The sequence below is a fragment of the Prunus dulcis genome, chromosome 8 (assembly GCF_902201215.1).
Source record: "Prunus dulcis chromosome 8, ALMONDv2, whole genome shotgun sequence".
NCBI classification, from domain to species: Eukaryota; Viridiplantae; Streptophyta; class Magnoliopsida; order Rosales; family Rosaceae; genus Prunus; species Prunus dulcis.
The window spans coordinates 16,247,979-16,262,685 of NC_047657.1; the positions used below are offsets into that span (position 1 = coordinate 16,247,979).

Sequence of the window (14,707 nt, forward strand, 5' to 3'; positions counted from 1 at the left end):
AAATTGGTACATTGAATTGTCACCCTCTTGTTGTGTTGGTGGATAGCAGTTGTGTTCTTATGAGGGGTATTGGAAACTGTCACCTTGCTCATGTTTATAGAGAATAGAATTTTGTAGCAGATTGTATGGCTAACTGGAGCTCCAATTTAGACCTAGGAGTTTGCTATTTTGATGATGCTCCTGCCCGGGTTACCTCCTCCTTGGTGGATAATATGTTAGGCCTTGCTAAACCCTTGCTAGGCTTCGTTTGATTTGTATTAGTTAGTTGTTTCTTTTTGAGGTTTTTTCCCTCCTTATTTCATCAAAAAAGAAAGAGAAGAATATCAATGGAATTCCAAAAAGTTACACCAAACAGCTCAAAAATTCTTGCTTTGTATTATATTTGCCACCCTCTTGGAACAGTTGAAACTGATATTCTAGCGGGTATGAACCAGAGAAAAGTGCATCGTTAATGAAAACACAATCACACATTCGCTGAAATGCTCAAGAGGTCTGCCTTCCATCCTATTTTTGCCTGCAACCTCGCGTCCTTTGCATTTGTGTTAAAAGATGATGCCTTTTCCACCTGTTTCTTTATTGAAACTGCGTTTTTGTGTGAACAGGAACAAAAGTCACCCTTTTTTATTCTTCCACTTAAAAAATATGTATTTAAGTTTAAATCTCCATTCTCATAATTTAGATGAAATTAAAGTAAAATATCGTTAGTGTAAATTTTTATTTATTTATCATGTGATGTACCCTTTCACAATCGGGCTGGACCCACAAACACATCTGACCTGAACACAGGGTGGGCCCATAAGACTGCTTCACCAAAGAATTTTTCTACCACGAGTCGGCGCCCAAAAGAAAAACCCAACCATAGCAGCACATATAAAGCCCTCACTATAGAATTCTTGATAAACATAAATCAGCCAACAGCAGCATCATATAAAAACATAAATCGGCCAAACTCTTGCGTTGCAAGCCTCTCTTCTCTCTTCTACACGTAGTGCTCCATTAAGCCTTCTCTTTGTAAGTACACCACGTTTTCAATAAACAGTGAGTTGTGCAGGGAAATTGGTAGGTTTTGAAGATGGCCCGTAACCGAAAAAGAAAAACCCTGATGGGGGCTGACTGGTCTGATCTTCCTCAAGAACTTGTTATCTCCATCGCCAACCGGATAGCTTTCATGGAGGATTTTGCTGCTTTTGGTGCAGTTTGCAAACCATGGAGATCGGTCGCAACGAAGAAAAACTTTACTGGTCGATTATCACATCCATTCCTTGTGCTCCCGGGGGAAGATGGAGTTGCCAATGCCATCCGTGAGTTGTACAGCTTCACAAAAGATAAGGTTCAGAAGGTCAATCTGCCAGAAGCCGAGGGCAAACTATTGTGTTATTGTTCAGGCTGGCTGATCACTTTAGAAGGTTTGAAATTTACTCTGTTGCATCCTTTCAATCGAGCCCAAATAAAGTTGCCTGATTTTAGAGATTCTGATGGACGACTTTCACCAACAAACATGTCATACTTTCATACGGTAAAGAAATTTGTCTTGTCATCAAACCCTTCTTGGACATCAGATTTTGCAATCATGGTTCTTTATGACCATAAACATTTGGCATTTTGCAAACCAAGAGAACATAAATATTGGACAAGTATGGTTTTGGAGGAACATCCACTGGATATAACTTGTTATAAGGGACGATTTTATGCCACGTGCTATAATGGGGTTTCTGTTTTCGACATTGAAAACCCTAAGCAAGCAAAGACAAGGGTGGTTGTTCAATCGTGGCTACGCCTACGTCGACATGTACATGGTTCTTCTGGCACAAAGACATATATGGTGGAATCAGCAGGGGACTTATTAGTAGTTTTCTCTTACGGAGATATATACCGACAAGCTCCTAGGTTTAGGGTTTCTAAGGTGTTGAGGGATGGGAAGAGGCCGTCAAAATCGGAAGTGAAGGACTTGGGTAACAGAACCCTATTTTTGGGTGATAATAATTATTCGTTCTCTGTTATGGCCTCGGACTATGGATGCAAGCCGAATTGCATATACTTTTTTTCATGTATATATCGCCAGTACATGTATCCCGAGTGGGGTGATTGGCTCGTACGTTCAAAAGAGAACATAAACATGGGTATTTTTCATATGGAAGATGGAAGATTTGAGCAGCACTTTGCCTCCCCTTGTTTTGCTTTGAAAGAAGCAAAATTCCCTACCTTCGGGACACCGTGTTTCTGGATTCAGCCGAGTTCCTAAAGGAAAAATCCTCCGGCAACTCTTAGGAATAAAGTTGTAAATCCTTAAGCCTTGGTTTTGTCCAAATGGCGAGGGAAGGTGTTGAAATGAGTTAGGATTATGATAGGTTCGTCGCATATTTTCTTTTCGTTTTTCTTGTTCTCCTTGTATTTGTTTATTTTTTCGTTTGTTTAACTTAACTGATATAATTATTTGGCTACTTCTTCCCTTTTTAGCTATTTTCCTAAATTTTAACGTTATTTGAAGGATAACATTGGAATTCCAAAATGTTACACCAAACACCTCAAAATTCTTGCTTTGTATTATAACTGCTACCCTCTTGTAACAATTCAACCAAAAAATAAACCCTCCTGTAACAATTGAAACTGATATTTGAACTGACGTTAACAAGAGAAGTGCATCGTTAATGAAAACACAATTCAATATTCATACCTGGCTTGATTTTGATTTATTAAAAAAAAATACACTTCTAATTCTCTGAACAATTTAGCATCAGACTATCAAACCTCGTACATTTCCAGCCGAATAATATTCATGTTCAGCCATTTCATTGACAAAATGTCGAAACTAATTCTCAAACCCAACCTTACACAGTAAATTATTCTTAGCTATGGCTGAAAGGGGTCTTTTTTTTAAAAAAATATATATATATATTTTTAAATTTAGGTTCGTTTCTTTTATTATTTTTTAGCTTAACCTAACTGGTATGAACGAGAGAAAAGGCGCATCGTTAAGGTTGAACAAGAAGAAGAAAAAAAATGCACAATCACACATTCATAGACATGGAATAATGGATTTGAGGACAGAGGCACCAACCTCTCTCTCTCTCTCTCTCTCTCTCACACACACACACACAGGCAGAGACAATGTGTGTATATATATGTACATATACAAGAATTATGAAACCTGCAAAGCTCTGACACGTGCAGTTAGCTCCCGAACTTGACTCCTCAGACGCTCAGGATTACAGAAGAAATCAACAAAGACACCCCGTTGAAGCCCGATTTCCTTGGCGTGATGTTTTACAATCTGCACGCCATATACCATTACATTACATGTGAGTAGTTTATATCACCAATAACAGGATCAAGGTCCGGAAAGAGTTAAACTAAACCAATCTATGCGTCTGTGTCTGACCACGATTTTCAAATCTGTAGCTAATTCAGTTGTATAACTTAAATAGAATATTAGTTAGGGAGCAACTAGAAAGATAACTTCATTAATTTGTGTAAAAATTAGCCAAATTCTTATCATGTACGTGTTTGTATGTTTTCACCACATTTAACACCGAGTCTAGATCTCGAAAGCCTACAGCAAGACCTTATTTGTGCTCACAGTGCAAAATCATACTCCAATCAGGAGACAGACAGAGAGAAACATATAAACAAAGCTCACCTCATTTTTCTTGCGATGCTCCAGTGTCACCTCTTCAACTGCAGCGGAGAGTTTTGCATTTATCTTCTCCATTTCATCAAGCTCTTTCATCAATGGCTGGAAGAAAAAGAAAAAGAAATAACCTTCGCATAGGAACAAAGGCAAGAACAGAAAATATAAGTGTAATGGTGAGGTCATACCCGAGGGGTCAGTATCGGTTGTGCGGTTGTCGAAGATGCAAATAGCAATTGCTGCAAACTTTGAATTAGAGTGCACCTAATACAAATTACAAAGAAATGAGATGCTTTCCCATAAAAAAAGGGATGAAGAACAACACACACAAATTCATCATAGATACTTCTGTGCAAAAAGCAGACAAAATTGGCAGCTGGAAAGAGTATTGAAATGTACCCCAGACAATACAAGGTATGTTAATTCATTTTCACATGCCTATTTAAAGGCCCAGTCAATAACTGTTAGACTAATACTCTTGATGATTAAGAAAAACTGGAGTAACTCACAGCTCATTGACACATCTATTTCTGTCCTCTGGAAGAGAGTTCTCAAGATCAGACTGAAGGGTCATCAAGTCTGAATGAAGACTAGATATCTGCTGAACAATACCCGGAGCTGATACATATGTTGATAGCCCAACTTGAGCATCTAATAAAAAGTGCAGATAAGCAAAAGAAAAAGGAGTAATAGGATTAATAGAAAATCTAACAAAGTTTACGTTTATCCAAATTTAATGTGCTGTCATTACTTGAATGGATACTTAAAAGATCTCTGACACCATGCAAAAAGTGATCTTGATCATCCACTCCTCCCTGTTCTTGTACATCAGATGCAGCTTGAATTAGTGCCAGGCAACGACCCTATAATGATAACAAAGGAACATCATCAGCCATTATTAGGGGAAAAAAATGAAGGATTGAAGCATGCCACCAAAAGCAAGGTTTCCCAAATAATATGAAGCATAATCACTACCCAGTTCTGAGCAAATTCATAACAGTATTCCATTAAGATGTCTTATCACTTAAGTTTTGGGTACATCTAGAATTTCATTTAACAGTAAAATGCATGATCTTATGACCAATAAACTATTTGCTTCAATTCCTTCAGTGATTAAGAAGGAAGGGAGGAGATATAGTGGGAAAATAACTAAAATCTAAGAGATAAGAGAGAATAATTTATAAAGGTGATAGATGGATTAATATATACCACACGGCCTTTTGTTGCTGATAGGTAGGCTTGAACCTCTGATTCAATAACTTTAAGCAAGGAGTATGCTCCGAGCATGTTTTTCTTTTCCAGCTGACAAGCTATTTTTAAGAACTGATGCCTTGCAAGCTGATTAACAAGATGATTTATAAACTGCCAAGAGAAATTGAAACAAAGAAATGTTAGTCCAGAAGATCAGGAAGCTTTGTGATATGAACTCATTGCTCTTTTAATTGTGCTAACACAAGTAGTGCAAAAATTAATTATGAAACTGAACACTGTTCTCATATAATTGCTTCACATACTGCAATCAGTTATTTTCAAAGCCAGACCTTTGGATCAAACAAACATCTACAAAATCACATTAAAACAAAAACAAAAACAAAAAGACAGGTAGCTAACCATACCGCTTTCTGCCGGTTAATATAATATTCTTGTCGCATGACCTTTAAGTCGTAATCACCTACAAATTGATAAATCAGATCACATTAGCAAAAAAGAGCTTTCTCGCCAATAAAGAAAAATAATTTGATGTTGTTTCACTCTGCACTTCTAGAATGGTATAGTTACAAACAATACCTTGCAATATATACGTGTCTTGGAGTTGAGCCAGTTCCCAACAAAGATCCGGAATAGTCTTAAAAAGAAATACACAGTAAGTCTAAGATTATACACTCAAACTAGACCAATGAAATGAAGCATATTGAAGGCAGAAAGAAGCACATTGTAAAGAAGAATCTTTTAAGAGTATCAAAATATGCACTCCACACCCCAAGAATAAAAAGCATATAGAGAACCTCAGAAGAGGAGAAAGGACAAAACAATGGAAGGAAATTTTAAATGCTTAAATTGAGCAGTTCATAAGCTCCAGGAGGAATACATAAAAGAATAAATACAAGCAACATGATTAGCAGGTAGCATTGCCATGATATTTTTCCTTATGTGACTCCTCCCTATGACTAAAGTTGGAATTCAACTTGTCCTCAGAAGATTTTGGAAATTCAGACATCGCAGGTAAAACGTAGTAAACTTAACAAACCTCAGATAACAACTTCTCTTCCTTGTGATAAGAATTTGATAGTTCTCCAACAAGTTCTGAATGCTTTCTCCTGTACACATATATTAGATACTCTTTATTCCAAAAATATTGTGAAATGTTGATGATAAGAAACTTAAAAGTCTACTACAAAGCATAATGAATTGACGAGTAAAACTGCATTGTACCTAAGGGAATGAAGATCAAGATGAATGTGCGCTTCATCTGATGATACTTGAGATTTAAGCACCATTAGAATTGCTTGCTGTTTAGCATTCTCAACTTGGGCTTCCACCCATTGTCTTTCACTTGTCCCAAAACTGCGCATAATTCAACAGTTACAATTAAGTCAAACTGCAGGGATTGTAAAATTATCAAAAACAACATTGTCAGCATGACCTGACCATGAGAAAAAGTCAAACTGCGGCTCCTCTAAAAATTATTGATCTCATGTTTTCCAAGAAAGGTTAAAACCTAATCAACCAGAAATAGAAAAAATAATCCAAACAACAAAAGTAGGGTTGAATTATCAAATACCACATCACATCAAGGAATGTGTTGGAAAAAGATAAAATAGAATAAATGTATAAAAAAGTTGTACCTCTCAAGTCTCAGAAGAGTAAAATAATTAACTACTAGAATATGCCCTCTAACTCTGATTATGAAAATCAAACTGTCAACTTCTTGTACCTTCTTTCTAAAAAAAATTTATCAACAAAAGGGATCAAAGTAAATGATAACAGCCATTGTTCTAATTTCTTATAGAGGATGTAGTGAATCTGAGACCTCTCTGAACAAATAAGTAGGTAACATACATATCAATCAATATAAGTTAGAAACTCTGTGAATAGCAGAAGAATGTTACTTACATTGAACGAAGCCGTTGCAACTCAGAGACACGCTGATGATGGGATTTTTCTAAATCTGCTACAATCAACGCACCAAATAAAAGGACTCAATATTTGCTACTTTATATAAGTTAAAACGTCATAAGATATCTGGATACCTAGGCAACTCTAGATAATGGGGAGAGAAGGGAAAAAAATAAAAGCGTGAAAATAAAGCTGGAAAAGCAACAGGAAATATTACCTCTTACGATGATATTTGAGATGTCTTCAAGACTCACCCACGAACACTTAGACTTGCCCTCTTCAGCAACTAAACGAAAAGGTCCCTGTTCATCTCACACAGTAAGACTTTTGATCTTTTAGTAACTAAAGTATTCTTTCTTAAAGGTGCAATTCTAGTATATGGGGAGAACACAAGAGAAGCACTGGAGAAAACAATAAGAGATAGGGATCAAAGAAATCTACAAGAGACGAGGTTTTAAGAAGTCATCCAGAAGATTAGCAATACTAACAAAGATATAATTCCATGAGATGAGCTACTTTGAAATATGAATACTAGAACTCTGTATATAAATAGCAATTTTGAAATTATTCACAAAAGACTGGAAAACTGGAAGAGAGTTTATAGTCTACTTCCCAATGCAGAGGATTCTAGAAATAACAGGTGGCACAAAGTTTTAATGAATATCTGAAAAGTAAGTTGCAAAGCAAAACTGACACACTGATCCATCACCAATTAGATTACCAATGCTTTAAGCTGGAAAAGAAAAAAGATGCACACTCGTACGTCATCAGTAATTAAGATTAGCAATGCCTTAAAGGAGGAAATACACACCGTATCCAACTGCTTAGCAAACCACTGATTTAGCTCCTTGATACAAGATGAATCTCCAATTAAGTATGGATGAAAGTCTGAGTAAGCTAAATAGATGCCATCCCCTGCAAGTAGCGCTAAAACTCATCATTAGGAGGAAGCAGAAAAGTGATCTTGGATTCTTCCTTCTTTTCAATTTCAAAGAAAAAAAAATCTGGGATTCTTCCTTCAGTTGTGCATGATTATTCTCGTAATACAATGCAGAACATAAAACTGAGAATTAAACAACAAAGATTGTCCAAAATGTTCAAATAGTCAACATAAGTACTATAAGGTAAAAGAATAATACCGTCTCCAGAATGATAATGAGCCAACTCTTGTGCTGTAGAAGCCATCCTTCCAAGAACTGCATTCATCTAGATTACAATGAAAGAATTAAAAAAAAATCGTGAAATTTTACGTGGCAATATATTTCTACAAGTACTTTTCTCTTTGAAAAATTAATTAAAATCCATGCATCAAACTAATAATTTTATGAGCTTGTATTGATCTTACATTCACACACATATGCCTGTGTGCATGTGTGTGTACATAGATGCAGGTTCAACTGCAGACGTCAGCATGCGGAAATTTCAGTGGGCATTTGAACGATCACTCACATGCTCACCAATGGACATTCACATGTGAATGGTTCTATAATATATGTATATATATGCATGCATAAGTATGCATGAATCTATGGAAGACCAAACCCAATCAAACATATTGATAATATTGGAAAAACTATATGCATCAAACTTATCAATAACGACTGTCCTCAATTTGCAACACAATCGATGTCAAAAGTATTCCTTTTCCAACATAGTCAAGAAAATGACAAAATCCATTCCGAATGCTTTTTTCCCTAATATACCTGCAAATTTCTTGCTGAAAGGCTATCATCTATAGTTGCCAGATGCCCATTGACAGTAGATGTTGCAGCAACTCGAGCCCGTCTCCCTTGGATCAAAGCAGAAGCCTGACCAGTAAGCATGTCGAATTGAGAATGCAGGTGCCTAAGCTGTCTCTGCAACTGTAGAGCTTCAGCTTTATATGCCTGAGTTGCATCCCTAAGGAAGAAAAGAAATCCATAAGTAGCGGGAGCAGGATACCGCAGTCATATATCACACCAAAGTATCATCTTAATCCTCATATATAGGCCAGAAGATACATATTAACTAATGCGTCACAAATAAATGTGAACACTGTGTGGTAAAAGTATGGTACCGGATATCTTTGAGTCCCTCCTCAGCTGCGAAAACTGCCTCCTGGTTATCTGGCCTGGAAGCAAAAGCTGAAATGCTATCATAAGCAAAGTCCAAATCTTCCCCCTGTAAAGTCACCAAGTATCAATGCATATACTTACGAAGTTTGAACACAACATATGAAAACTCAACCATGGTAATTTTCTACCTCCAATAGCTTCCCTTCCTGTAGAAACTGCTCGTACCTAAACAAGAAAAAACAAATACAAATTTTCGCTTAATAATAAATTACAAATTCTAAAATTCAACCAAATGACAGCAAATTGGGAGAGAGAAAGAGAGTAACTGTGAGAGCTCGGGGAGAGAGAGAACGTTGGAGGGTCGAAGGCTGGAGCAGATCCAGTCGAGGATGGGTCGTGCGTCGTCGTATTGGAAAGGCCATTCGAAGCTGTCAGGGTCCAATGCACCAGCCCCTTCGTACCCTAATTCACCCAACAGAGCGCACAGCGTCGCCCCGCTCATTTCCCGATCCTTATCTTATCTTTGCTCTTCTTCTGTCGCCAATGGCGGTCCCTCGGAATCAGATCTTGTGATTTTTCAGCTTTCAATTTCAAAATTTTGTCAGCGAGAAAGAGAGAGAGATAGTGAAGTTTGGGACGTTTTGGCGCCGGCCTTTGCAAATTGACGTCGTCTCCTTCGTTTTGCCTCAAAATTAATTCAAAGTTTTGTTTTGCCGTTTACGATTGCATTTTGTTGTTTCGGCGGATGATGAGTACTACGTGCTTCAGTTAGTTGTACGTTGTGGACAAACTTGTCCTTTTCACTTCGTTTTCAATTGACATGAAAGTTTGAACTGCTGGGCAGCTAAAGACGATTTACAAACTTCGTAATTATATGATCAAATCAATCTTAATTATGCAAATTTGTGAATTAAAATTGCTGTTCTCACTTAAAATATACTATTTCCAATTTTTAAAAAAACGATCATACAAAAAAATCATATGGCTACAAAACAAACAATAGCATCATCAAAAGATATTGTTAAAACGTTTATAACAGTCCCATGTATATTGTTGCATATCATATGACAACGTCAAGCAACACTCATGGTACTCTAGCCTAAACCCCTTCGATTCTCCTGATATTTTGCTCAAACTCCTGATATTTTGCTCAAAATCACAAAATTCCTATGCATTTTGGAAGCACAATATCAGTCAATTCAAATATGCCAACGGTTACACGATTAAGCTGCCTGGTTTCAGCAGTAGGATAGATGTCAGAAGTGTCACAGTGACAGTTGAGGAAGAGATGAAATATGGAAATGGAGCACCATTCCGAGCCTCTCGTGAGTTGTGATACATATACAAGTGCATAGACCCCATTTGCAGTTCTTCACTCTCTTTCATTATCTGGGAAGTATCTGTGGGTGTCAAATGGCTGTCTCCGGGAGTTCATATCATGGAAGTTAGAAGAAGCACGTTCTCCAGACATGGGTGCAAATGCTGCAACTCAAATACATGAAACTAATGAGAACTGCACACTTTAGACAATTTTCCAACTGAAATTATTGAACAGAAAAGGAAATGAGGAAAAAGAAGATTAGCATATCTAGGGCATATTTAAATGTCAATTTGAAATACATCATCCTTTTACACAGTTTGCAAATTGCATGTTCATGTGACCATCTTTCTCAAATTGCAAGAAATAGAAATGTGAATAGTCAGCTCTCTAGTGGCTACAATATGTAGAATGGATCAATAGTCAAAATCTGGAATTCTTAGCACACTAAATTGTCAATCAACATAATTTTTGAAGTTCTATAGCCCTTTCAAAAATAGCAATCTAAAAAAGACTTGAGTATAGACCTGGAGAATCCAACTAATGAATACCAAAGAATCCAACCGTGCTCAATCTACAATCAAAGATATTGATAGAGAATCTGTAAAAGAACATTCTTCAACTACTGTAGTACAACATGCCAACTTTAATCTGAAAACCAAATCACAAAAGCAAAAGTTCACAACACAAAACTTGTCAAACTACGTTAAACTGACCTTTCTCTCTCATTCTCCTTTCTCTGTCATACTCAAACTTATCTCGAATCTGGTTGACCTTTTCCCAGGTATCGCCTTGCCTGTTTCCGAAACCATTGTCCTGCAACAAAATCAAGTCAGTTGAGTGGAGAGTCACACATTAACAACCAAAGGACCAAAGTACTCAAATAGATCTAAAGCAAGTGATATCACAGGCAACCCTCTTGTATAGTAAGTAGTACCATGACTACAGGGTATCTTACACCCAAAAAAAATCATGGTGTCACATCAATAATCAAGAGCATGACAAGGAATCTAGAGAACCATGACATTATGAAGTACAAGCGTTAACAGGCAACTAGGTGACTGATCAAATGAATTGAACTGGCTATTCGATGACAAAATCCTATTTACTTTGGTTACAAAGTTTGCTTGGAATGGCTTCATTTACAGCATGCAGACAGAGAGAAACAATCACATTCACAACAACACAAAGAAGAAACTTTTGAAGATAATACAAACAATATATTAGGTTCAGGATTGCAGGTTAAATGAATGTAAAGAACTCTGCTGATAATGAAAAACTATGTGAAATGTGGGGCTGCCTACTTATTATTCCTAACGTGTAATTATTCAGGTGTAGGTGCACAGAGAACCCATGTATTTATTTAACTATCTTCAGAGCTATATCATCTATCTATCAGTTCCAAAACTGATTGTATCAAATTCGTACCTTGAATGGCTCGCTATGGGACCGCTTGCTCCTGAAACACAAGCAAAACAAAGTAAAATCAGGGCCTGGATGTCATAATACAACACAATGGAAAGTGAGATTTTACACAAATAAATCAGTTGGGATTTTCAATTAACTTCTCTTCTTTCATATTAATTCTTGAAATACTGAAAACAATCCCAGAAATTAGTCAAGCAGAAACACCTGTACGGAGAGAAATCATGGTCATCATCTTCAGCAGATTCGTAATTCGCATGGTCCATGGCAATTTTTTTGGAGTAACCCTCGTCCCAATACAGCCTCTCCCAATTTTCTCGAAGCTCCTGGTAGAGTTCCATGTACCTTTTGCACCAAGGCTCATGTTCCTTTCAATGCAAAAGAGTAAAACCATATTTACAAAAACACCAAACAACCCAATTTCCAAACCACACAATTTGGGAAAGAGAAAAAAAAGAACTGAAAGCTCTAATCTGATTCTGAACTGACCGTTTCCTTGAGAACAAGGCGAGTGCGGCGCATGAACTGTTCTCTGAGCTGCTTTCGACGCTTGTTGGGGATGTTATCTCTGGGAATGACGAACCGCTCACGTGGAGGCACGTGATCGCCGATCTCGTGGATTTCGCCGTCGACTACCCACCACTCGGACTTCTCCTCCGACTTCCTCATAGCCAGGGCCGGAGACATTTGCCTTTGCCGGCGCCGGGACGGGCCGGACTCGGTCCGGACGCACCGGATTTGGTCGACGGCGGCCTGGAAGCATGAAGGTGAGTTCTTGAGTCGTTTTGCGAGGGAGAACATTAGGGAAGCACAGTTCGCGGCTTTGGTGCCGAGTACTGTGTACTAGTAATCTGAGCGAAACCCGGTTTGACAAAACAAAAACATTAGAAGAAAAAAAAACCGCTTATAGCCGCTCGGCTATACTATTCCATGTTAAAAAATAGGGAAAAGCGTGTATAGCCGAGCGGCTAATATATAAACTGGGTATAGCCGCGTGGCTATACTATTTCTTTTTTTAAAATAGGAAATTTTTTTAAACCGAGTATGGCCGGGCGGCTATACTATTTCTTTTTAAAAAATTTGAAAAAAAAACCATGTATTTGCTATTTCTTTAAAAAATGGGAAAAACCCAGTATAGCCGGTCGGCTATACTATTTCTTTAAAAAATTAATAAACCAAGTATAACCTTTCGGCGATACTTATTCTTTAACAAAAATTTCAAAAACCGAATATAGCCGAGCGGCTATACTGATTCTGAACTGGCCGTTCAGGTTCTTGGAGAAAATGTGTGGGAGGGCTCGCTGTAATCTCAGAGCCGACGACATCCCTAGGGGTTGCCACCTCAGCCATGGCCCCGTCCGTACTGTTAACATGGACCGGTGAGCAAAGCTCAAAACTCCTCCTATTTTTTTCCTTTATTAATTTCTAATTCGAACTTTACTTTTCTCCTACTTTCCTAGCAACCAAACAGATTTCCTTGCGTGTTATGGTCTGTTTGATTGCTTAATCTTACTGATTGGAACGAATTTTTTGGTATGCGCTTGGGTTTCCCCCGCTGTTCAATGCGTCGTCGAGGTCGAATTTCCCTGTTGTTCGTAGAGAAGACGTAGCAGACGGCGGCGGCTTGTTGTTCATTGTATGAAATGGGGGCTGATCAGATTCACCAAGAAAACCGAGAAGCCCGATCACTATAAGATGGTAATCGCAGTCACATTTGCGATTGATGCTTTCCAGTGATGGCAGTTTCAATCTTTATTTTCCATATAAGTAAGCTTGGATTGCGTTGAGATGTGATTTGAGTTTGGAAAAAACCAAGTATAGCCCCTAACACCAACACCAACACCAACACCAACAGTACAAATGAAAACCTGGGGAAAATCTGGTACCCGTTTGTAGTTCCATCATTCTACGTCATGTTTATCATTTTAGTTTTATTTCCTGGTTCTCAATATTCTTACTTAAATTTGATAAAGAGCATAGCCAAGCATTTGCTGGTGGTTAAACAAATAGGATTATCCTTGCTTGCCATTTCTTTTATCACCTACTGACCTCTATTTCTGTTACTGCAATTTCTGTTTACTGTCTTATGCTGCGAGATTGAGATAACGGAGTTAGATGAATTCGTACAAGCTGCTTTTCGTGGACATAATTCTCTGAACCGTATTCAGAACGGCATATTTCATACTATTTATTACACTAATTAAAAAATATACTAGTAAGCTATTGATTATGTTGATTATGTGAATACCAAACTATTGCAGTGAAAATGCTGATATGATATGCTTGAATGTGATTTCCATTTACTTGCAGGTTTGTTGTGCCCCAGCAGGAGCTGGCAAAACAAACATAGCTATGATTTCTATTCTACGTGAGGTATGCAAATGATTGGCTATTCCTGGGTCTCTATTCTCATTTTTGGTAATCATACTTTTTCTCTTACTACTTTGGCTTGATCTCAAATTCACACATTTGTTTTTGTATTGTGTTTGAGTTAATCTGGGTTAATTTCATAGTTAAAATGGCATGGGGACTGCTGTAAATTAGGAAAGACCGAGTACAATCGAGCGGCTATATTAAATCGAAGCCAAGTATAGCCGTGCGGTAATACTATTAAAAAATTAGCAAAACGGAGTATAGCCGATCGGCTATACTATTTCTAAAAACAATTTAAAAAACGCGTATAGCCGTCTGGCTATACTATTCCTTTTTAAAAAATTTAGGAAAAACCGAGTATAGCCGCCGGCTATACTATTTCTTGAAAAAAATTTTGAAAAATCGACTAAAGCCGCCCAATTATACTATTCCTTTTTTAAAAATAGAAAATCCGAGTATAGCCGCACGGCCGTACTATTTATTTTTATTTTTATTTTTTTTAAGAAAGGCTATACTGATTCTGAACTGACCGTTTCGTTGAGAACAAGGCGAGTGCGGCGCATGAACTGCTCTCTGAGCTGCTTTCGACGCTTGTTGCGGATGTTATCTCTGGGAATGACAAATCGCTCATGTGGAGGCACGTGATCACCGATCTCGTGGATTTCTACGTTGACTACCCACCACTCGGACTTCTCCTCTGACTTTCTCATAGCTAGGGCCGGAGACTTGTGCCTTCGCGGGCGCCGGGAGGGGCCGGACTCAGTCCGGACCCACCATATTTGGTTGACGGCG

General features: G+C 37.8%; 3 protein-coding genes across 4 annotated transcripts; 1 reads left to right on the forward strand and 2 right to left on the reverse strand.

Moving 5' to 3' along the window:
• Positions 1–1,102: 1,102 nt before the first annotated feature.
• LOC117638612 (F-box protein At2g26160-like) lies at positions 1,103–2,242 on the forward strand. Its single transcript, XM_034373710.1, has one exon. The coding sequence runs from the start codon at positions 1,103–1,105 to the stop codon at positions 2,240–2,242; it is 1,140 nt and encodes a 379-aa protein (XP_034229601.1).
• A 719-nt stretch (positions 2,243–2,961) lies between these two features.
• LOC117636739 (AUGMIN subunit 3-like) lies at positions 2,962–9,524 on the reverse strand. 2 transcript variants are annotated; one of them, XM_034371395.1, is made up of 18 exons: positions 9,126–9,524; positions 8,988–9,024; positions 8,802–8,905; positions 8,449–8,644; positions 7,885–7,951; positions 7,557–7,660; positions 6,963–7,047; positions 6,743–6,797; positions 6,062–6,193; positions 5,877–5,946; positions 5,417–5,474; positions 5,245–5,300; positions 4,838–4,990; positions 4,380–4,491; positions 4,138–4,279; positions 3,817–3,892; positions 3,638–3,733; positions 2,962–3,271 (listed from the first exon to the last, which is right to left on the reverse strand). In XM_034371395.1, exons 1-18 carry the CDS (start codon positions 9,299–9,301, stop codon positions 3,140–3,142), a joined length of 1,851 nt encoding a protein of 616 aa, XP_034227286.1. In that variant the 5' UTR covers positions 9,302–9,524; the 3' UTR covers positions 2,962–3,139. The 2 variants fall into 2 exon arrangements, with proteins under 2 accessions (XP_034227286.1, XP_034227285.1); XM_034371394.1 differs by having other exon boundaries at positions 7,557–7,672.
• A 257-nt stretch (positions 9,525–9,781) lies between these two features.
• LOC117636741 lies at positions 9,782–12,393 on the reverse strand. Its single transcript, XM_034371396.1, has 5 exons — positions 12,032–12,393; positions 11,750–11,910; positions 11,546–11,576; positions 10,834–10,933; positions 9,782–10,281 (listed from the first exon to the last, which is right to left on the reverse strand). The coding sequence occupies exons 1-5, from the start codon at positions 12,341–12,343 to the stop codon at positions 10,172–10,174; spliced, it is 714 nt and encodes a 237-aa protein (XP_034227287.1). The 5' UTR covers positions 12,344–12,393; the 3' UTR covers positions 9,782–10,171.
• Between the last annotated feature and the right edge of the window lie 2,314 nt (positions 12,394–14,707).

Excerpts from the sequence above, each read along its gene's own strand:
- LOC117638612 (XM_034373710.1), top strand. The coding sequence starts at position 1,103 with ATGGGGGCTGACTGGTCTGATCTTCCTCAAGAACTTGTTATCTCCATC.
- LOC117636741 (XM_034371396.1), bottom strand. The coding sequence starts at position 12,343 with ATGTTCTCCCTCGCAAAACGACTCAAGAACTCACCTTCATGCTTCCAG. Across the intron at positions 10,934-11,545 it reads CCCATAGCGAGCCATTCAAG|GACAATGGTTTCGGAAACAG; the intron begins GTACGAATTTGA and ends ATTTTGTTGCAG. Across the intron at positions 10,282-10,833 it reads AAGGAGAATGAGAGAGAAAG|CATTTGCACCCATGTCTGGA; the intron begins GTCAGTTTAACG and ends TTTGAGTTGCAG.
- LOC117636739 (XM_034371394.1), bottom strand. The coding sequence starts at position 9,301 with ATGAGCGGGGCGACGCTGTGCGCTCTGTTGGGTGAATTAGGGTACGAA. Across the intron at positions 7,952-8,448 it reads TTTCAGCAAGAAATTTGCAG|ATGAATGCAGTTCTTGGAAG; the intron begins GTATATTAGGGA and ends ATTGTAATCTAG. Across the intron at positions 3,893-4,137 it reads AATAGATGTGTCAATGAGCT|GTGCACTCTAATTCAAAGTT; the intron begins GTGAGTTACTCC and ends AATTTGTATTAG.